This window comes from Haliotis cracherodii, unplaced genomic scaffold (assembly GCF_022045235.1).
Source record: "Haliotis cracherodii isolate W230 unplaced genomic scaffold, xgHalCrac1.p SCAF_18, whole genome shotgun sequence".
Taxonomy (NCBI): Eukaryota; Metazoa; Mollusca; class Gastropoda; order Lepetellida; family Haliotidae; genus Haliotis; species Haliotis cracherodii.
In genome coordinates this window covers 11,291,097-11,315,765 of record NW_027266273.1, presented here as the reverse complement: position 1 = coordinate 11,315,765, position 24,669 = coordinate 11,291,097, and the positions used below count along the sequence as shown (strand labels likewise).

Below are 24,669 nucleotides of genomic sequence, written 5' to 3'. Positions count from 1 at the left end.
AGTCTATGAATACTGTTCAATGCGACGTTAAACCCAACTAACTCACTCACTCTCTTTTTTCACTGTAATATTGTCATGATGAGATCGATAAACAAAATAACAAGCTGGTCAAGATGGTTGTCCACACGTTTCGCATTATATTTATCCAAATATCAGTGTTATATAGGTAATATTAATTAGATAAATTTGGGTAATTTGTACTGCTGAGTCATAGAATTAGATTACCCGCTTTTCATCGGAAATTTCGATAGTTATATTTAGGGTCGTGGTCTTGTAAGTGTTGACCTTGAATTGACTCAGAATGTGTGTTCAAAGATTGGAGAGGGTGTTTTTTTCACCAAGTTTGATAGATAGGTATTTCCAATTAAATGGTGGACAGTTATTTGTTTAAAGGATTCTGTAATTTGGCTCCATGGGTACCTCGTACCTAGCAACCAGACACATTGGAATTTGGACAGCTCCAGGTTGGGGCATGTACGTTACCACATGCACTCTGCACAGCGAATCGCGGCGCCTTTGACGACCGAGCCACCGGATGTCGTGTCCCCAATTTCATTAAAAATACCCACATGACACATTATAGTAGACATACTACCCCGGCGCTGGTGGCGGGCAAGACATCCCATTTCAACTATCATCACGTCATGGATGAAGCCATGTAATTCATTATAGGGTTATCATGAGTTCTCTCATCTGTAGCAAGACCGCCTCCGTGACCTAGTGGTAGAGCGTCCGCCCGGAGAGCGGAAGGTCTGGGGTTCGATCCCCAGCCGCGTCATACCAAAAGACGTTTAAAGATGGTACTTGCTGTTAACCTGTCTGGCGCTCGGCATTAAGGGGCTAAAACAAGGACTGGTCGGCTCGAAGTCAGTATACTGTGTCTGAGAGGGGTATTCATGTTAAACTGCGGCAAACACACACACACACGTGCATGCACGTCGATATATAAGTGCAAGAATCTTGGTCTCGACGTTAAACCCCATTTCACCTCACCTCACATCTCATCTGGAGCACGTGTCCTTTGGGTGGGACCTTTGTAAAAAGGTTTGGGAAATCCATAACTAATTATCAATTATGAAAACAGAATACCATCTCATGCGATACACTCTTAATTATCAGTCGGTATCTGAGTAAATTCAATTCAAACCTAGACGCTTCAATCAACGGTTTGTAATGACATTCATTGATCTGTATTTTTAATAATATATATACGGATGAATACACGATCGGACAACTTTTTTATTATACAAGTTTCTCTACAGCCAGTATCATTTAATGAGAGTTAAACTACACAAGCCAACGTCACACGACGCACATTGGAAAGAGATTTCATAAGAATAGGGGGCGGTCGGGTAGCCTAGTGGTTAAAGCGTTCGCTCGTCACGCCGAAGACCCGGGTTCGATTCCCAACATGGGTACAAAATGTGAAGCCCATTTCCTGTGACCCCCGCCGTGACATTGCTGGAATATTGCTAAAAGCGGCGTAAAACCATACTGACTCACTCACTCATAAGAATAGATATCGGTCGCATGTCCAGTTTTTGTATTGGGTTTAGCTATAGATTGAACAAATGCCGCCGCTTAAAATTCATGATATGAAATACGTCTCTCAATTTCAACTTACTCAAATAATTCAAATTTACGCACTGCTTCCATCGTTAACAACTACACATGTATCTGGTACCGCGATCATCTCGCCCTTCTGCACTTGAGCCAGGTGGGATGAAACGAACTCAACAGCCGGTGTTGTAGCAAACATGTAACATCGTGTTAGCTAACAATTAACACGATTGTGATAGCTTCCGTGCCTATGAGACGTGGAAGACTGATAATTAAGAGTAAAGGACCACTCAGATATTGATTAAACTGAAATTGATGCATCGTATTAACACAGATAATATTGCGGAATTCGTTTATAATGTAATGTTTTACAGTGTTCGTGAATGTGTTTGTTCAGTTCATGTTACATGTATTACTATAATAGTTAATTTTATGTATAATTTTTCAATTACATCACATCCAAGTATATGCGTATGTCATTATTCCAGTGTAGTTTATATAGATGACTGTCTAGATAGGTTGAATTTATATTAATCTAGTTTATCGGGGGCATTGGGTTGCCCTGTCGTCCAAGCCGCTGCAATTCACTGTGCAGAGTTGCGTCCTTTGGGCATGCCCAAAAGTTATGAATGTAGGTTCGAATCCCGGTTCGCCCCCGATTATGTTTCTGCGTTTGGCAGCATCAAACCCGTGGGTTTTACCAAACTGGTGAACGACTGACACCTGCATCACTTCTGGCTTTCATTCTACATTAAGCTGACAGGCCGCGATATAATTGGAATACTGTTAAAGGCCACGTTAAACCCAACTCACTCACTATCTAGTTTATCTGTGATGTTTACTTTACAGTTTTAGTGTACATGATCTTTATGAGTGTAAAAAAATGATCTCTTCGTTATATGGCTTATATGTTAAATTTGAACTCGCTCACTCACTATTAACTGTTTTTTAACCTACCACGAGTATATCTTTCAATAGATGGTTTCATAAACTATGCAGTATGTCCGCCAGTAATATGCAAAGTACGACATACCAAACTAAAGCTTAGTGCTACCTAGAATTTCATTCCCGGTCTTTCAATAGATGGTTTCATAAACTATGCAGTATGTCCGCCAGTAATATGCAAAGTACGACATACCAAACTAAAGCTTAGTGCTACCTAGAATTTCATTCCCCATCTTTCAATAGATGGTTTCATAAACTATGCAGTATGTCCGCCAGTAATATGCAAAGTACGACATACCAAACTAAAGCTTAGTGCTACCTAGAATGTCATTCCCCATCTTTCAATAGATGGTTTCATAAACTATGCAGTTTGTCCGCCAGTGATATGCAAAGTACGACATACCAAACTGAAGCTTAGTGCTACCTAGAATTCCATTCCCCATCTTTCAATAGATGGTTTCATAAACTATGCATTATGTCCGTCTGTAGTTTTGGATGTGAAATACGACATACCAAACTGAAACTTTATGCTGCCAAGAATGTTCTTCACAATCATTTTTTTGAAGGAACACACTTTTTGTGAGCGTTGAAAAAGTAGCCCCGGTTGAAATTAGAACGTGTTAGTTTGACAATACATAAGACTCTGACACTACTTGTAGTTATAATAGATTTTGAATATTTTCCTGCATTCGAAATATTTATGGAGCCAAAATAGGCAACATTCGCAACAAAAGGTTCGCTGTTTTTTTCCTTGTCGACCTACCTTTGACACCTAACGGACAATAGCATTAACACACAAAGAACCGACAAATACATTGCACGAGTTTACCATAACTCAATCAATATTTGCTCGTGATAGTGTTGACATACCTACAATGTAAAGGCTTGAAATTCTACTTGGCCTCAAGCAGATTGTACTTGCATTGTACTGTGAAACATTTTCATTGAAAAATGACCAACAATAGTTCAGTCTTGCTTTCGAGTGAGAAGCTTTTTATCCACTTGTGTCTGCGTTGTTACAGCCGTGATAACCTGCCAAAAGATGACATGCTTTGTGGAAGCTTTGACACTACCTATTGTCCCAGATTTAGGCGAAGGTGAAACTTGCGACATTTAACAATAATAATGTATTCAGTGATATAACACAACTCAGTTTGTATTGGGATGCAACAAGGGGCTATAGCCTGGTAAAAGATTGTATTTTGTTCTGTCAATGGTCCTTTTTTATAAATATACTGACATACCTTGAAGCCTTTTTATTTTATTAAATCCTAATATCACACCGTGATAGCCAGCACATGTAATGATGAGAGTGTCAGTAGCGAGGTCATCATTTATAGCTAAGATGAACGTTAGTATACTGTGTAGATTTCACCGGAGTGTCTCATATATACACGTATCCCTTTGTTTGCTGTAAATGAACGTTTTGGGGTTCTAATTGAAACTGCTACGACAAAACAATAGAACTGGTACATTGTCGTTAATTTATAGTATATGAATAATAAACTCATATCATCGACATATACATGCAAACAGGTGGACACGTATGCCAAGTAAGACTGTTATGCAATCACAGTTTATTTGCCTTATTACCGTAATGATCCACCTCTGTGTACTATATTGTCTTCTCAATATTATTAGATTATGGAAGTGTGCTGCAGTCTGGTTGGTTGAGATGAATACATGTACGTTGCTGAATTAGATTTGAACCCGGAAATACGTTTTTGATAAGTATCAAATGAAATGTGACATACGTGGCCATAGCCATGGTTGGTTGGTTGGTTTGTTGTTTAACGCCGCACTCAGCAATATTCAAGCAATATGACGGCGGTCTGTAAATAATCGAGTCTGGACAAGACAATCCAGTGATTAATATCATGAACATCGATCCACGCAATTGGGATCGATGACATGCATCAAACCAAGTCAGCGAGCCTGACCACCCGATCCCGTTAGTCGCCTCCTACGACAAGCATAGTCGCCTTTTACGGCAAGAATGGGTTGCTGAAGACCTATTCTACCCCGGTTCTTCACGGGTCCCATAGCCATTGAAAAAACACTGAATGCACATTAAGTGCACATTCAGTTCTATATTTGATCAATATAGATCTTTGATTTAGTTGTTTCTTCTCGACATTCTGCTATTCACAGAATCATGACGTCAGAGCAATCGCGAGTGACATCAAGAAGAAAAGAGAAAGATTCGTGTAAATTTAAACTTTTGAATCCTCCGGCTAACGCCTTCTCAAAATATTCAATGTACTCACATACTCAATAACATACGCAAATCTGAAAACACATACGATTTATTTCTTAAACGATTGACAGTATTCAGGTTCTGATGTACAAACTACACACCCGACCCATGGATGCCTTTACTGTAATAAAACATCATCTGGAAACAGTATTTGCATGACCAGCATGTGGCCTCTATCAATCACGTGCAGTAATCAATCCTTAAAATTAAGCATAATAATATTATCATAAACAGCTAACACGTCACAACTGCTTAATGGCAGTAGATGCACACATGGTGTGAAGACGGACCCTGATAATACCTTTTAGTAATCTGCTTCTGTGTAATGTGCTTAGGTGATGATAAGTATGCTACCATTACGTGTCTATTAATGTGTATACATAAACGTACCTAAAGTAACGAACTCAAAGGGGCTACTAATTTCAGTTCGTTATAACCCTAGTTCGTTATAAGCATATATACAGCATAACTACAGCAAATAATCGGGACCAAAAAGTAAGTTTGTATCATCGTATCCCAATTGCGTGGATCGATGCTCATGATGTAAATCTCTGGATTGTCTGGCCCTGACTCAATTATTTACAGGCCGCCGTCAAAATGTTGGAATATTGCTGACAAACCAACCAACAAACAAATTAACAAACGAACAAATGTTATCGTCATGCCAATATAATTATGTATTTCGCCCTATCACATGGACATTGGTTTATCATCACCACATCCTTCCGAGGCTGGTGGGCTTTATAAAAAAATTCTCACTTAATCTCCCTGGCTTCCCTTACTGTGGACCGTACTTGTTCACCAATATGAAGCCGACACTCTGTGATATAACTGAAATACTATTAGAGGCGGTAATTTTCATGATTAGTGAGTGAGTGAGTTGGGTTTAACGCCCCTTTGAACATTATTCCAGTTATATCACGGCGTGTCAGCTTAATGTGGGAGGAAAGCCCGAAGTGATGCAGGTCTCAGACATTTACCACTTTGTGTAAACCCAAGAGCTCGGGTATGGTGCTGACAAACCTAGAAACATAATTGGGGCGAACCGGGATTCGAACCCACAATCATACTTTCTGGCGTGCCCATGGGACGCAACTCTGCACAGCGAATCGCGGCGCCTTAGACGACTGGGCCACCCTTACCCCCCATTTTCATGATTATGGAAAGAGTTTTGTCGTTTATATTTAACCCAACGCACTACACCGAAACGTGATATAATTTACTTAACAATATAACTCAGAGGTCACAAAGAAGGCCCGGAGAAGATTCAATGTGACACCAAGAGTCATATTGATGTAATATTGTCAAAAGAACCGTACATACTAAGTGAATGAGTGAATGAGTATGGCTTTAGGCCGTTTTGGGACACATTCCACCAATATCACAGCAGAAATGGGCTTTACACATTGTACATGTGGAGAATCGAACCCGGGTTTCGGTGTGACGAGCGAACGCTTTTATCACTAGGATACCCCATCGTCCCCGTCCATACTACAAAAAATAAACTCAAACGGGAGGACAGGCTCGGTGATTTGACTGATTTCATGTTATCGTATCCCAATTGCGTGGATTGATGCTCATGATATCATACACGGGAGCCTTCGTTGTATCCAGGTCTTTCTCGAGGCACCAGTTATGCGTGCCAGACACTCATGACTGTGGGTTCAAATCCCACTTTCGAACTGATTATTGTCCTTGGTATATTCGCACCATATCCCCTCATATGGGTTTTCACTGAAGTGGTAAACGTCTAAGACGTTCCGGATGACGAATATACAATGCCATTTAGAAAGCGGTCAAATGTAACAAATGTTATATTTGGGATAACCCTTTCTTAGTAAAGTACAGATTCTAGTACTTTTTTAGGGTTGAGTCCCATCCGGGAACCGAACCCACACTCTCACAATCGCCAGCTCACAAAGTCAGCGATCTAACCCACTCAGCCACCAAACCTTTCACAAAAATGAAAGTCCGACAACTGGTTGTCTCGCACACGTAATCTATAGCTAGGACACGTCAGGGATCCCGAGCTCAACCCCAAAAAGTACTAGAATCTGTACTGTACTAAGGAAGTGTTATCCTAAATATAAAATATGTTACATTTGACCTCTTTCTAAATGGCACTGTGTATTCATAACCTTCGGTAATGGGAGCCGTGCATATTTACACATGTAAGAGGGGTAGACAAAGTACATGATCTAGACTACCAGACTTTCATTTTTGTCGAACAGCGTTGAAACTCCAAATTGGTAAACTCCAAAGACCTTAGTAACCAGGGGTTTCCTTTCCACACCAAGCTGGCATACTGTAATATAAATATAACTGTAATAGTGGGTGAGTGAGTGAGTGAGTTGGGTTTAACGCCACTATTCCAGTAACAGTATTCCAGTTATATCGCGTCGTGTCAGCTTAATGTGGGAGGAAAGCCCGAAGTGATGCAGGTCTCAGACGTTTACCACTTCGGTGAAACCCACGAGCACGGGTATGGTGCTGACAAACCTAGAAACATAATCGGGGCGAACCGGGATTCGAACCCACAATCATAGGTTTCTGGCGTGCCCAAGGGACGCAACTCTGCACAGCGAATCGCGGCGCCTTAGACGACTGGGCCACCCGTGCCCCTAATACTGTTCAAAGCGTCGCTAACCGACCCCACTCATTCACTATGTCTTAGTGGTATCTTGTTTCGGACCTTTCGTTTAATCAATGATACGTTCAGAATCAACAAGCACAATGCGTTATTTTCCAGATAGCAATAAGCTATGAGTTTCAGGTAGGTCCTTTTTTTCAATGTCTCTGGTTCAGATATGTTTTTTTCCAAAACAGTATGGTAAGTGAACGAAATAAAAAAAGAGTTATTAAAACAAATTATTCTTTCAATATATTGCTGGCTATCGTTAATGAATACTAAAAATGGAACCCACACAATCATTACCTCGGTCAGAGGTTCGGCGTGGAATTTAACTATATGCTCAGATCTCGTTGGAGTATGCAACCCAATCTGCATTATGAGTCACGAAATGGTTTATAATCACAAAGATGTCATCCTACCGGGTACCCATTTACTACTGAATATATAGAGAATCTCACCCGAGTGTCTTTTGATATCAAATATATCAACACGAGTTGATAAAAGTGGGAAAACTCCGAGGCTTGCCGAGGATTTTTGCCACTTTTATCAACGAGTGTGAGATTTTTATCAACACGAGGGTGAGATTTTATTTATCATCCAACATCATTCTTTCAACTTTTTCAATTTGTAGACAGTAATTAGCAGTGTCTTCAGTGTAAAAAGTACTGAAAACAGCTTCAGTAGCAGAGCCATTAGTGATGTCATTTGATTGTGACGTCATGGTAACCAGTGACGTCACAATGGTCTGCAAACCATTGTGATGTAATTTCATTGCAGCGATATCTACAGTGTAGATATCGCTTGATCTCATCCAAGCGATATCTCCTGTGGGAGCCAGTTTTGGATGATAAATCAAATTAAGAAGAAATGTTTTGGGGCAATGCCAAGACAAAGAGTTACTTTCTTTGCCATAGTTTGTGTAATTTTGATGTTTTTAAACAACTGAAATTATTTACCTCGATTGTAAGAAATAGGACTCTCCTCAAGACCTTTTTCCACTAAGTTTCACCTGGGCTGATGCGTAAATCGTAATAAAAACCTGCATTCACGTACAACCATGATACCATCACACAACACTAGTTGTGTATTCGCAGATGAATCTCAGTGGAGCCCAGCAGGGGTTGTCGTTCCACTGGTAGCCATGTGACCGGACCATCTCAACACAGTACTCAGAGGTACTCTTCCCTTCGTTTGGCATCCAGTTTGTGTAGCTTGCCTGTGTCCCATCCGACCAGATGAATACGCCGTTCGCCACTGTCTCATCACTCAGGCCGATCCAGTAATTGGTGGAGCTCCAGGCTACAACACGGGTCATATTCTGTTATATCCGCAAAGGTATTTCATAATCAAATCATGTTATGTAAATTAGGACAGATAACTGGACTGTTTGGCAAATATACTACTCAAAATTTGATAAGGATCGTAGATATTTTTCTTAATAAAAAACAAAATAACTGCATAACTGGCAATATTGTGTTCAAGTGAAATCAAAAACGTCTCCAACACACGTGCACGTGCATTTCATGCCATGGGAAATGCGTTTCACATCACAGTTCATGCTTTTGCTACCATTGCACGATTTCCAATCAGGCAACGGTGTCTGATTCATTCTGAAACTGTAAACTCAATTGAGTGTTTACACTACGTTTATCTACGCAATGCCCCCTCAACGTGTAAGGCGTCGCCTGACGACAGAACAACTGGGCAGATGTATTGGAATGCTTGATGCTGGCTATTCACAACGTGACGTTGCCAATGCACTAAACGTCAGCCAGAGCGTTGTAAGCAGGGCCTGGTCCCGACAGCAAAATTTTGGTACAGCAGCACACCGACATGGGGGTGGTCGTCAGAGGTCGACAACCCAACGCCAAGATCATTTTGTGGCTCTTCAGGCACGACGTCATCCCTTCTGGACAGCAACCAGCCTACGTAACGACCTCCTGAACGCCTCGGGGGTGAATGTGTCCACTCAGACGATACGGAATCGTCTTCACAATGCAGGTCTCTACTCGAGAAGGGCATGTGTCCAAATCCCCCTGACTGTTCGACACTGGCGGGAGCGATTGGAATGGGCTGAAGATCATGTCACTTGGACACGGAACGATTGGGTTCCAGTTCTGTTCACCGATGAGTCCAGGTATTGTTTGGACTTTACAGACAGGAGGCAGCGGGTGTGGCGACGACAACGTGAACGTTTCCATGATGCCAACATCAGTGAACATGACCGTTATGGTGGTGGTTCCATCATGGTCTGGGGTGGAATCAACAGAGATGGAAGGACAGATCTTCATGTCCTGGAGAGAGGAACAATGACGGGGGTGAGGTACCGGGATGAGATCCTCGATGTGTACGTCAGACCCTACGCTGGTGCTGTTGGCCCTGAGTTCATCCTGATGGATGATAACGCCCGTCCTCATCGCGCCAGGGTGGTTGAGCAGTACCTTGAGCAGGAGACAATTGTCCGCATGGATTGGCCAGCGCGCTCGCCGGACTTGAACCCGATTGAGCATGTCTGGAACATGCTGCAGGTTGCCCTTTCACGCCGTAGAGCACAACCCACGACTTTGGCAGAGCTCTGACATGCCCTCGTGGAAGAGTGGAACAACCTTCCCATTGGGAACATCCGGGTGCTTATTGACAGCATATCTCGACGTTGTCAGGCCGTCATTGATGCAAGGGGAGGTCATACTCGATATTGACACTTCATCGACTAAGTGTAATGATGGACTATCCCTCATAACTGTGTAATTCTTTCTCTTGTTTGCTGTTAACACTTTTTAATGAAATGCCTTTTGGTGTTTGCAGATTTCAAACATTCCATATTGATACAAGTTCATGCCGTTCATGAATTTTCATTCATAACATGATTAAACACGTTTCTGAGTCAGAGTCATGTCTTTTGTTATGTTTGTGGTAACTTACACACATATCACCTAGTGATCCTTATCAAATTTTGAGTAGTATATTTGAAAAAGATACGAGAGCTATTTGTAGTCTCTGTATTCATAAAGTGAGTGTTCTGACCTTGCTGTTGCGTGTGTAGTGTAGTGTGACACCTTTTCTATAAAATGTAAAATGTATGAATGCAAATAATTCACCAAACTGTTTGCGTTTAGTAGTCGTGGTATCATTGTTGAAAAGAAATCACAATCTGAGGGTTGGCAGTGTTTGGATGGGCAGTGGTGGTGGTGCACATCCCCATGCCCCGACCCTGGATCGACATGACGCTTTGATAACTACAAATACGGTACTTTATCATCGTATCATTAAACCGCTTTGGGGCACATGTATGTTTAGACATATTACCAGCTGATCCTTGCAGCGTTGTCTTAAGGAAGTTGAATTTTCCTTCAGTGTCCACCACTACCAGTCGACCGCCTCGTTTCTTACACGTGATGTCAGCAATATGCCAAGTTTGTGACGATGTCACAACCTCAACACAAATGTCATCTATTGGGCTATAGATCCTGTTGGCACCAGAACAATCTGTATAATTAGAAAAAAGCATAAGTTGGGACATGAAAAATGAATAAACTGATACATTGTTTTTGGTGGTTATTTGGCCCCGAACTTTTGGTTATTTTTTTTATAAATACTGGAAGAAGTTGTACTCAAATTTAGAAAATAAATTTTGGTTGTTCTGAAAAATAATTACCTACCCCACCGCCGAGTAAAATATTTCTATGATTGGCCCTGATTTCGTATGTAGCCATGTGAAATAACAGAAAGGCAAAGACAGATATACGTGCAGGAGACATGGCATACAAAGTGGAGAAAGGATTTACTCAGCGAACTAACAGATTTTATTCAGTAGTTTGGGCCCAAGTAGGCTCCGATATAAATAAATCTGGAGTGATCTGGTAGAGGGTGCGAATCACGAATACTGTAAAAATGTAGGGTATTTATTTGAGCCTAACGGGGAGAGATCAGAGCCTTGAGTGTTTTGGGACCAATGCACCCTTGAGGGATTTGAACCTTGGGTCGAATCACAGTAGAGTTAAATTTCAAGGTGTTATTTTGAGCCTGCTAAAAGGGCCGAAAATACGTGCGTGGTTTAACGTGGTTTACGCAGATTTGAAGATTATTTTTGTTTCAGACAACGCGTGTCAGTTGGATGTGGAAGAAAAACCCGAGGCGATTCCAGGTCTTTGACGTTTACCATTTCGGTAAACAAACCCCAAAGAACGGGTATGATGCTGACAAACCAAGAAACATAATCAAAGCGAATCCAAAATACATGAAAACACATCAACACATGTACTATCGGCACGCTACTGGGTTGAGCATAGTCATAGCTGATGAACACACGCACGCACGCACGCACGCACGCACGCACGCACGCACGCACGCACGCACGCACACACACACACACACACACACGCACACTCGGGTGTTCAGGCTCACTGACCTTTTGATGCATGTCATCGTGTCCCAAATGCGTGGATCGATGCTCATGATGTCAATCACTGGATTGTCTGGTCCGCCGTCACATAGCTGGAATATTGCTGAGTGTGGCGTTAAACAACATACATACATACATACATACATACACACACACACACACACACACACACACACATACATACATACATACATACATACATACATACATACATACATACATGATGTGTGACTGATTAACTTGAAAAAAAAACTTTTCTAGCAACAGCATTGCGTAATCAGATTAATAATTCATGATTTCATTATCATACCCAATAAAGAACCAAAGTATATGGCACCGGGATAGGAAATGGTGGTAACAGCTGCTGGAGCGAAGTTGGCCAAAGAATGCTGTTGACAGTGTTGATCCGTCACGTGATAACTGAATGACTGACAGTTGGTGGATGTTGCACACCTGACGGCACACGCAGTGGTGGAAACGCCATACACATCATCCACGACATTGTTTGTTATCCACAGATCGTCAAACTGATGGTTCCGCGTTCTCCTACGTGTTCGTATACTGAAAATACAGCAGGACAATATAAGAAAACACACAGTACAATCAATGGATGTCTATACATCGGATGTTTATACAATGGATGTATTTCACAGTACGCTTACCGCAAAACACGTCAATAATAGATGTAACTAGTGAAACTGGCCTTGTGTAAAATGGAGTAGTGTTTAGCGTGTGTGGAAATCGTATTTTAACTCGTAGGCATTCAATGTTGCGTGATTCTAGTTACCGCGCGGAAAGTTACACAGAAGGTTAACGCATACACATGTGCTGTTCCAGACCAATCATATCTGGAACGTAATGGACCATACTACTTATGGACCGCCTCCGTGGTCTAGTGGTAGAGCGTCCGCCCGGAGAGCGGAAAGTCCAGGGTTCGATCCCCGGCCGCGTCTTACCAAAAGACGTTAAAAGATGGTACTTGTTGTTACCCTGTCTAGCACTCGGCTTTAAGGGGCTAAAACAAGGACTGGTCGGCTCGGAGTCAGTATACTGTGTCTGAGTGGGGTATTCATGTTAAACTGCAGCATGGTATCTCAGCGAGCTAACATTATAAATCGGCATCACGTACACGTACATGCACGGCGCTATATAAGTGCAATAATTTTGGACGCGACGTTAAACCCCATTCCACCTCACCTCACCATACTACTTATGCATATTCATCGGGGTCAACAGTAATGTCATTTTCTGTCTGAGCTGTGTTCACCAGTTGGTTTTTCTTTGTTTTGTATGTATGTTGTTTTACGCCACACTCAGCAATATTCTAGCTATATGACGGCGGTCTAAAAGAATCAAGTCTGGAAGAGACAGTTTAATGCTTGACACCATGAGCATCGATATATGCAACTGGGATACGACGACATGCATCAGTGGGTCTGACTGCCCGATCCCGTCAGTCGCCTCTTACAACAAAAATTGCTGAATAACGGTTGCTGAAGACTAAAGGGAAAGGTTACGAGATTAATAGCGATATACACGATACATGATAACAGATGACGAGAAAGTATAGATGATCAACCTTTTGATAGCATCCATTCTGTCATCAGTATCCGTCGTCTAAATGCCACTTAGAGATCATAACTATAACCAATAGTGTACCTACGCAAACAGGGAACGCCCCTTAGCTATTCCAGAAGGTACCTCCTTATTTGGAATGATACCAGGGTCATTCCCATGTTATGTAAAATCAAAAGGACAGAGGTTAATCAGTCTCCATTATCTGCCAAAACAGATTCCACTGGGCGTAGAAGGACGATTAGTGATAAAAGTGATATGAATAGATCACTAAAAGTCAGTGATAATACCGGTTGTTCGCGAAAAGGGTAAGCATGTAGCCAATCACACAAATTGCACAAAAACAAACTGCCAACGTCAATGTATTGAATCTGTTCCCGACATCTCAAAGAAGACGACGCAGACATGGTCACAAAAGACGATGGCCAAATGATACCATTCATTTGGAAGATTTGTTGCCTCTCCTCAAGGAATCATTGGGACAGCACAAAGTGAGAAAACGTGAGTGAGTGAGGTTTTACGCCGCTTTTAGCAATATTCCAGCAATATCAATGGGCTTCACACATTGTACCCATGTCGGGAATCGAACCCAGATCTTCGGCGTGACGAGCTAACGCTTTAACTACTAGGCTACCCGACCGCCCAAGTGAGAAGACGACTCCAGCAACTGGTGAAGATGGATAAGTCTACAAACAGTAAGAACCGAGGACATTGACGACAGAGAAGTCTTCTCGGTATTGCTTTGAAACGTTTGGCCAAACCGGAAACAGACTCTCCCGGCCACTAAATCAGACAAAATCCGCATGTTTTTATTTGAAATGTGCAAACAAGGGAAATGATGCCTTAAATTAAGGAAACATTCTCAGATAAAAATCAATTTCCGTAAAAGCCGCACAATATTTCAAATTTCATTTATAAAAGCCAGTATGTATGCCGTAGAAGCTTATGACAAAAAAAGCTAAAATGGGACCAAAAGAGAAGAGGAACCTGTTGAGTGTCTTTCAGAGTGGGTAGGTCAGTGTGTGATGTTGTCACTGGCACAATACAAAAACTGAAAAATAGAAAACAGAATTGAATTAACTCATGGTCTGGACCACATGAAATGTTTGTAGTTGTTCCCTCTGGTAAGGCCCAAAATAGCATTACTGTGATATGTAAGCAGCTCTACATTAACTGTTTGCTCAAAGATCTCGGTATTCGGGACACATAAAGATATATACAATTTCACATATGGATCCAGTATGGTAACTAAGGAAGAACTATCTGCCAAAACCATGCATCTGTACTACCAACGTTTGTCTTGACTCTGAAAACCTGAAGTTAGTTGACAAGCATCATTCCTGTTTTGTACTGGATTCCAATGCTCCCTAACAAATGCGTACAAGTGCGTTATTTATTGCAGGTTCTACCAAATGAACATTAATCTCTGTCTCAAAGATTTACCATAATCCTCAATACAATCGAGGAAGCGCTTTCTTTATATTCACAGATTATTTGAGACATTACCACCTTATGGATTCTAAAAAAAAATCAAAGTATTTACTTGACGTTTTGTCTTCTCAGAAAAAAACAATGTTCCCTTTTTCTCAAAACATTATCCAACACGAGAAACGTAAGGAATTACTGCATTCCTTGATCTATGGGGGGCATATATAGAGAATCTCACCCTCGTGTCTTTTTATATCAAATATATCAACACGAGTTGAGGCTTGCCGAGGAGATTTTCCACTTTTATCTTTCAGTGTTGATGTATTTGATATAAAAAGACGCTAGGGTGAGATTTTATTTATCATCAACAGCTTCAGTAGCAGAGCCATCAGTGATGTCATTTGATTGTGACGTCATGGTAACAATGACGTCACAATGGTCTGCAAAGCATTGTGATGCAATTTCATTGCAGCGATATCTACAATGTAGATATCGCTTGATCTCACCCAAGCGATATCTCCTGTTGGAGCCAGTTTATGTATGATAAATAGAGTTACGTCTCTATATTGAGGTTAAGGACAAATTTGTTACAAATGAAAGCAAATGACCCATCTGAAGTTCACAGAGAAATTAATACAGTGAAATGCTGGAAATGTTGACGTCACCAGTGATCCAGTCCCCGATTGTGCTCTCTTCTTGCTGACTTTTGTGATCTCAGAATTGACTCAAAATATTTGATTTTTCAACTTCGCACCCCACTATCCCACACGAGAACTTACGGGAAAACTTTATTCCTTGATCCATGGGGCATTTGTCACTCAACATAGTGACCACAGATATAGTTACATCTCTATCTTCCGAGGGTCTGGACAATGTGTCATTAGTTAAAGCAAATGATATCTGAGTGAGTGAGTTGGGTTTTTCGCCGATTTTAACATTATTCCAGTCTGACCATATCATGATCAGCATGCGTCCGTTAATCACAAGCAAATAGTGATGATATCAGGTGTTAGCGAAAATTCAATGTCATTAGTGACTGAGTGAGTTTGGTTAAACGCCGCTTTTAACATTATTCCAGTTATATCACGGCGTGTCAGCTTAATGTGGGAGGAAAGCCCGAAGTGATGCAGGTCTCAGACGTTTACCACTTCGGTGAAACCCACGAGCACGGGTATGGTGCTGACAAACCTAGAAACATAACTGGGGCGAACCGGGATTCGAACCCACAATCATAGGTTTCTGGCGTGCCAAAGGGACGCAACTCTCACAGCGAATCGCGGCGCCTTAGACGACTGGGCCACCCGTGCCCCCGAAATGATATCTGAAGGTCACTGAGACAACATGAACTGATTGACTTCATGACTGATAACTTCTGTGTGACAGTTGTGGGTAAGACATTCAGGCACGAAGTAGGCATTCCCATGGTCACCATTTGTACTCCGTCTTGCTGATAAGTTTGTCTATGTATAAGAATCGGAGTTTCAGCTCGGATTGATAAAATACAAACGAAGTTTTTTGTCGTGCTGGGTCACACAAGATATGAGTTGTAAACAGTAAGCGGGATGCGGTCACACATGACCGTCGTATCTCAATTGCGTACCGTTGCTCATGACATCAATCACTGGATTGTCTTGTATAGACTCAATTATTTACAGACCGCCGTCATATGGCTGGAATATATGTGAGTGCGGAGTGAAACGACAAAGCATACATGAGAAACTGAATACTTCACTCGTGTCTGTCAACATGTGACAACTCTTGTTTTTAAACTTTAACTCGTTAGATACTTTTTGAAACCAATCGATGTGAGATACAACGTATCTGACAGAAACCCGCTTAGTAATCACTATTTACCCGCTTAAACATAAATGAAAATGAATCAATACAATCAATAACAAATATAAGATATCTGTAAGTGCCAGGTTAGTGGTCGATTCTCCGGGCCAAAGCACTTTAACGTGTTCTTTCAATGTAAAGGTAAAAAATCATCGTTTTAAATTACTATCATATTGAATGACATATTGAACTAACGATGTCGGCAAAGGAGACTCACGAACTTAATTCATCACGAGATGCGTGCGTGATAAGCTTAAATCTCGCACATATGTTGTTTTCGGTAAATGTAATAGAAAACGGGGTGTGATTAAAAGCTATGTTGGCATGGGGATTTGCGTGCATTGTGCAGTTAGATCTGCGTGGCAGAGCGATAGCTCTTCAGCAACCCATGCTTGCCATAAAAGGCGACTATACTTGTCGTAAGAGGCGACTAACGGGTGGTAGGGCTCGGGTGGTAGGGCTCGCTGACTTGGTTGATGCATGTCATCGTATCCAAATTGCGTGGATCGATGCGCATGATGTCAATAACTAGATTGTCTGGTCGAGACTCAATTATTTACAGACCACCGTCAAAAAGCCGGAATATTTCTGAGTGCGGCGTTAAAGAACAAACAAACAAACATAATCTAATAGACATGTTATGGAACCGACACAACTGTCTAACAACACACCCATTGTCTGACGGTCGGAGAGGTCCATCCCGTATCTCCATCAATAGCAATATTCGGAGCGTATTTACCGAAGCCAAAGAAGGGTGACACGAGGGTGGACTGCATTAAGAGCAGATACGAAATTGCCTGAAGTTGTTCCGTCATTAATTGGTTTAACTGACATGTTGGAAGGTTCAACAATCCCACAGACGCGCTTGCTATGGCATAATGCCGCTGCTGGAGCCCCACCAAAACGCCTCGGGCGACGTTGGTGATTACATTTATGCCGCAAACACATTGATCAATCCAGTTGAGTGTCTCGCGCGTATCTTCATTATTAAGACGCACATACATTTCAATGGGTAACTCATTTCTGATAGAATTCTTAGGTATCCATCAACCGATTTTTCCTGATCCCGAATAAGTAGAACTATGGTATTTTCTGTTTAATTATTTGAACAGGGCCGGTCTCAAATCGATATGGAACATGACGAAAATAATCTTTAGTGTTTCCCAAAAATGGTGATGATCTCGAGATTGGGCCGGCAGTGTATTTTGTTACGGAGATATACGAGTAACAGTAGGTTTGTGAATTCATTTTCACATTTCTACAGTATCGCACGAGCATGTTCTCGTATAGTATATCAAGGATATTGTTGACGCGTTGCCAAACGTAATCCATAATAATCATTAAATTATATTTTGCGTATCTGAGGTGGAGGATAATGCAGTGTTTGTAGATATATATGCCTCAAGGCACGAGCATTTGGCCGATTAGCAACTTCAATGTGGGGCAAAAAACGGAAAATTGTGATGAAAATTTTATGAATGGATCACTGCATAACAGTGATGACACCATTTATTTGCAAAAAGGGTAAGGATGTCATGCTGTACCGGCATACTTCAATATATACTAACGGAAAAATGTAACCGTGCTTTATATAAAGTTCAATAAAAAATATATTTATTCTGAAATTAAAAATGCATTTTTGAAATTATATATATTCATGCAGACATCTCCTCAACTTTAAGGTCATGGCTTTTGTGTTATCAAGTGCTCATAAAAACACTTTTTTAAACCGAAAATGAACGTCTTCGTGCCGCGAGTATGCTGCAAACAGGAATACGACATTTCAGCGTTCATCTAAAAAATATTAACAACACAACGCTTATGACTTGCACTTGTCCGTCCTTGACGTGTGACGTCACGTCAACATTCAACAAGATAACAGACTTCAGCGATAAGCCCAATTTTGCTTCAACGTCACCTTCAGGCATGCCTAGCTGGGTAAAGACAGCACCTGAGGTTCAGAAGACAAGACTGGGACAGTTTTCTGTTCACTGATGAGTCCAGGTTTCGCGTGGACAGCTCTGATGGTCGTTCTAGGGTCTACAGGCGCCAAGAGAACGCTTTAGTGAGGCTTGCGTTACTCAATGTCGTCAGTTTGGGGGTGAAAGTCTAATGGTATGGGTGGCATCACTACTCACGGGAGAACATAACTCGTCATTGTTAATAGTAATTGGATTGGGGTACGTTACTGGGACGACATCGTTTGAAAAAAGTTTGCACCCTTTTTGAGGCACCATCACATTGTTGTACTGCCATAGCCGGCTGTTTCACCTGACGTATCCCAAATAGAACTTGTCTGGGATGACGACAGGACCAGAGCCAGTCGGTAACAGTTTGGCCAATCTTTGGACGACGTTTGGAACAACATACCCCAGGCTGTTTCAACAATATGGTATCTTCAATACGCCGCCGCTGCATCGACGCACATGGTGGTCACACCCGATATTGACATTGTAAATTGAGTTGTCACACCACGTGCTCTGTCTCCTGTTACTAGGTATGGGTTTTGTCAAAGAATTTGTTATGATATACATTGATCGGGCGAATATCCAAATATTTTATTTTTTGGAAACATAATGTAGGTTGTCGATCAACGCCTACCACCCTACCAGTGAAACACAAGGACAAGCAGAGCTGACGTGACTGAATGCCAAGTTGGAGATAGATCTCGCCATTTACGCAAGCTTTCCTTTCATATTATAAGTCTATTGACACTCTCGCGCCATTGGTATTTGTTGTGTGAACAAATATATCCAAAAGGGAAGAGAATTTATGGATGTCAACTTTTTTATTATGAGGAACACAACGTTTTGGGGTATATGCTTACTCCTTCATCAGGTGAAAGAATGCCATGAGGCAGAGAGCATATATATGTACATGTAAGGACAACAAAATTAATATGAAAACAAAAGGTAGAAACAAACGAGGGTGGAAACTCACAAGGGAAGCCAACAGATGATTGGCACTGATATGTGATTAGCAATAGACAATACAGTAATTAGCGCTGATAGTATGGAAGCCAGTACTTAAATTATCATAGATAAGTAACAGGCAATTGACAATGGGCAAACTGGAGGCCGGGTGATTAGCACTGATAGGTGAAGAAAGGAAATGGCCAAGTGGGGGCCAGCTAGATAATTAGCAGTGACAAAGATCAAACTAAGCAATAAGTCCCAAGCACTAGGCAGATAGGTTCCCTTGTCACGGTTCATGGCTGGCTGGTGTCTCCTGATGTCAATGGCTTCCATTGAACTGTGTGTATCTGTCCCAAAGGCGGCAAATGGTGCTGTGGTGCTGCGATTCCCCTCTTTGGATACGTCCTATGGTGATGTTCCGATCGGCAGCGCTGAGTCTCGGCATTTTCGAACAAGCAAAATGTTGACAATTGTAAGACAAATTATTGGCTTATGCTTGCCTTTATAAAGCCACTACCACGAGTTACGAATGCCATAACTTGCACGTGCTTTTTGCTTCACTGTTTTCCTCCATGACATTTTTGAACAAGTGTGAAAACAATGCCGTTTAAAACATTGCAAATCGACAATGGCTGCGTTTTGCGTTTGTCAAATATGAGGCCTACAACATTTTCCAAAAACATAGATCCAGTATATATACCAGAATTTTTGTGTAGTCAGGTTTAATGAACTTAATACTACCTGTGCGTTTCTTTTTTAGAAGAGTGTATACATGGACCTGAATAGCTCACTGGTTACAATAATCCTTTTTCAGAATGATTATTCCTTCACCCCAAACTTCGATCTGACTGCGATTGACCTAATTCCGTTACTCAACACTGTCCAAGGCCGCAGTAGTTCACGGTGAATGTGTTATTTACTGCAGAAATCAATATGGGAGGTAGAGATATTTTGGTTGTATAGTGTGTCACCCTTTACATGTAAACATTAGTAAATATTTATATTAACCTCTTTTATACACATTAAGACGGCACACCTTTAATATTATCAATGATTTTCAGTGATCCATTTATATGTTTTGTATTGCGTTTACTGCCCAATGGAATCGGTTTAGGCGCATAATAGGAATTAGTTATTCTCGCGTTGACTTTTATATTTAGATAAACAAAAACAGCACCTTTAATGACATCATATATTTGATAAAAAAAATTAAAAAATAAACAACATGCTTTTTAGTACCGGGAATGAACTTACAAGTCTTCTCTGTACATTAATACCCCAGTTGTTTGAACAATAAATATAATCGGTTCACCTGATTTGTCTACAATTTATCAAAATGACAATATGACCCCCTGCAACATAAAAAAGGAAATTAAACGTAAAAAAGCATGAGCATGTTGCATAAGTGGGGATACCATGTGTTCGCGAAAAGGTAAGCGTAAATATTCTTCCACAGTTGTCATCCTCTATAAACACATGCAAAGTTAAGTCAAGTGTTTTGGTTTTGAGTGAGTGAGTGAGTTGGGTTTAACGCCGCTTTTAACATTATTCCAGTTATATCACGGCGTGTCAGCTTAATGTGGGAGGAAAGCCCAAAGTGATGCAGGTCTCAGACGTTTACCACTTCGGTGAAACCCACGAGCACGGGTATGGTGCTGACAAACCTAGAAACATAATCGGAGTGAACCGGGATTCGAACCCACAATCATAGGTTTCCTGCGTGTCCAGGGGACGCAACTCTGCACAGCGAATCGCGGCGCCTTAGACGACTGGGCCACTCGTGCCCCCCGTTTTGGTTTTGACATATCGGCTATCGATCATTTAAAAAAAAAAAATTTGTAATTTATTTATTTCATTTTGGAGTACACAATACGTTTACAGCATAAAGTTGCGATCACATGCAAAGTATATACATGAATAATAACAAACAAAACTATTCCAGTGTCCGCATGGCAAGACATCTTTGTTGGATTGAGTAAGTTCGTGGGTTTACACGAATAGATGGTGATAAAATAGATGGAAAGGTTTGGTAATTTTGAGGTATCTAATGGAATTCGATGCCATTATCCTATTTTGACCCATCAGAATCAAGTGTTCTTTCGTGAAATGGCAGAATATGTAGTTATTCGACCGTTTTTCAAATTGTTCTGGTATTAAGGATAATGTATGTTGTTATAAATAATGGAGACAAATGTAGATGTCACTAGTGGCAGACAAGTCTCACGCTTTATAAAGTCTATCTTTCCTACTTGTGTTGTATACTCCCCAGGGAGATGAGAATATGAAAATCAAGTGCACACTGATCAATTGGCCGTGGTAATGATGTTAGCGCCTAGAGCATACATGTACATACACACATAATATATACAAGTAAAAACAAACACAGACTCCTTTAAATATAATTTGAGAGTTTAACTTTATATATAAACCGTTGGATTAGTACAAAATAAGTGTGTAAAACGGCTTTTCGTTGGTGAAGTAGTAACGGACATACAAGTAGGAAAAGAAATTACATATTGTTAAATTACACAAACCACAACTGCATATTCTGTTTTCTTTCTTTTTCTTTTTATGTTTTCCACCGCCCGGGCGCAACAGAAAGTTGGTGGGTTGTTGTTCTCATTTTAGTTAGTTAGTGAGTGAGTGAGTTAAGATTTAACGTCACAGCGGCAGTATTTCAGCCATATTGTGACCATTTTAGTGTGTGAAATACGAAATGTATAGTGTTATTATAACAAAACGTGTTTTAAGTAAAGTAATTGCTTGTACACAGAATAATATTCACCTTGTTCACCATTTTCCATGTGGGGTAGATTGTTTTACATTAAAATAATACGTACAGAACTTTAAGTGGACACGTTAAATGGCGTACGCCATTTATACGCAGAAAAAGACGTTGTTTAATAAAGAATATTGAATATTTAAGTATATGTTGTTGATGACATGAATGAAAATTTCCAGTGATATTACTTTTTTTATTTATTTTGAGCCACAAGCCATCTTCACACATAGTCAAAAACTTTGCTAAAAGCAAAGGATGCAAAGAATAATTGTTTATTTAAACTTTGATAGACATCAATTAGTGATTGAGTGAGTGATTATGGTTTTGCGCCGCCTTTAGCAATATTCCAGCAATATCACGGCGATGGACACCAGAAATGGGCTTCACACATTGTACCCATGTCGGGAATCGAACCCGGGTATTCGGCGTGACGAGCGAACGCTTTAACCACTAGCTACCCGACCGAATGAGTAATTGAAGTACATAAATGTGATCTACTGAGGAGTAATTCTTTCTATTACCTACAAAGCTATACCTTGTCCTTGAACTCTCGATCACGATGCTGCCACTTAATGATATATAGCATTTGTAGTATTTCAATGTAACGACTCATATCTTATTTAAGGCGTATTTAAGGAGCTATTTATTGCAGGGGAGCAGATGAGATGGTTTCATTGGTCTTGTTTGCTCCAGTTCAGATGCGTTAATCAGTGGAAGGGAATTGGATATTAGACTTACTGAATGATACCTGATCAACTAGAAGCTTAAGTAAAACCTCTTGTCCAACTTTCTTGTTTTGCTTGTTTTGATTTTGCCAATCCGAGCACGAAGCCTATCAATACGTCTATAGGTACATCCATACATAGTCACTGACGTTCCTACCATATAATCTATGATTCCAATAACTGGCTATTGTTTTGGAACGATTCGGGTACTGGTTGAAGGTCGTCTTTGGAAAATTCGATCGTTATTGTTCCCAGGTGACTTCGCGCCCAGGGAGCTGTTGACAAGTGCTAGTTATTGCCCTTCTCGTGTGTGGACCGGATATTAACCAGTAGTACAATGATTGAGACCGGTGATGTTGAAAGGCTCTGCTCTCTGGTGGGCATTGGTGTCCATGCGGATATCAACTTCTTGCCGAAATTTCCTATTCACCAATTACACAGATGTTACGGGGCAGGTAAAAAAATCGAAGCCTAACTATGGGCCATAACAAAGTTAGGCATACCTTTAAATGTAGTGCATTGTTTGTGTAGTTCATTGCAAGTGTATTTGACCTGTTGAGGCCGTTTGTATATTAGTGACAGTCAGTTGAACGTGATAGGAGTCCACATACGGACACAGAAATGGAAAAAAACGAGAACCGAGATGCCATCAAGTTTTTGAAAGTGCTCCCCAAGCTATACAACTGGGAAACATTGGGCAGCTATGTTTATGGCTGGGAGAACAAGCCTTGATGATGACCCTATGTTTGGACGGCCCTCAACTTCCATCAATGAATATTTACTCAAGGAGATAGAAAAACGTATGCTGTCAGATAGACGTATTACTCTTGCTGAACTTGAAGACACAGGGCTCAACCATGGATCCATTAAAACTATAATTCATGAACATTTATAGATGAATAAGATATCTGCTCGTTGGGTGCCAATGGTTCTAAACTCTGATCATAAGGAAAAAAAAGAACTGACAAGGCCAGAGAAGAATTACAGCGTCAAATTAAAAAAAATAGTTACGGGTGATGAAACATGGGTCTACCACTATGATCTCGAGTCAAAACGTCAATCCATCGAATGACACAATTCCCCATCTCCAGCACCAAAGAAAATCAAGTCCTCAGAATCAGTGAAGAAAGTTATGGCTACTGTATTGTGAAAAGCAAAGGGTGATCCTTGTTGATTACTTAGAAATGCAATATACGATTACCGGTGCCTACTATGCTGATTTGCTTCGTCGCAGATTCTATGAAAGAAAGGTGGCGAGGAATGCTGACTGTTGGCGTTCTACTACTTCATGACAATGCCTCTCCTCACACCTCTCGAGTTGCAAAGGCTGTTGTGCGACAATGTGGGTTCGAAGAGCCTCCTCACCCTCCTTGCTCGACAGACCTGGCACCAAGTGATTTCCACCTGTTTCCTGAACTGAAGGAACAACTTCGTGGAAAGCGCTATGACGACAACGATGACATCAAAATTGCCGTGAATTGTTTTTTCAGGTTGGTTTCAGAAAACTTTTTTCTGACTGAAATTGAAAAGTTTCACTATTGATATGAGTAATGTATTGAACAGCAGGTAGATTATGTTGAAAAATAAAATAAAATTCTTTGTTAGGCTTAGA

At 40.9% G+C, this 24,669-nt stretch overlaps 1 protein-coding gene across 1 annotated transcript in view; it reads right to left on the bottom strand.

Moving 5' to 3' along the window:
• Positions 1-8,460: 8,460 nt before the first annotated feature.
• Positions 8,461-24,669, bottom strand: part of LOC139466037 (asialoglycoprotein receptor 1-like) — a 28,377-nt gene continuing 12,168 nt past the window's right edge. The window contains exons 3-5 of the mRNA XM_071248054.1: positions 12,107-12,410; positions 10,701-10,880; positions 8,461-8,693 (exon numbers count right to left, since the gene is read on the bottom strand). Of these exons, the coding sequence (XP_071104155.1) occupies positions 8,461-8,693; positions 10,701-10,880; positions 12,107-12,410 (717 nt within the window). The remainder of the gene's footprint in view (positions 8,694-10,700; positions 10,881-12,106; positions 12,411-24,669) is intronic.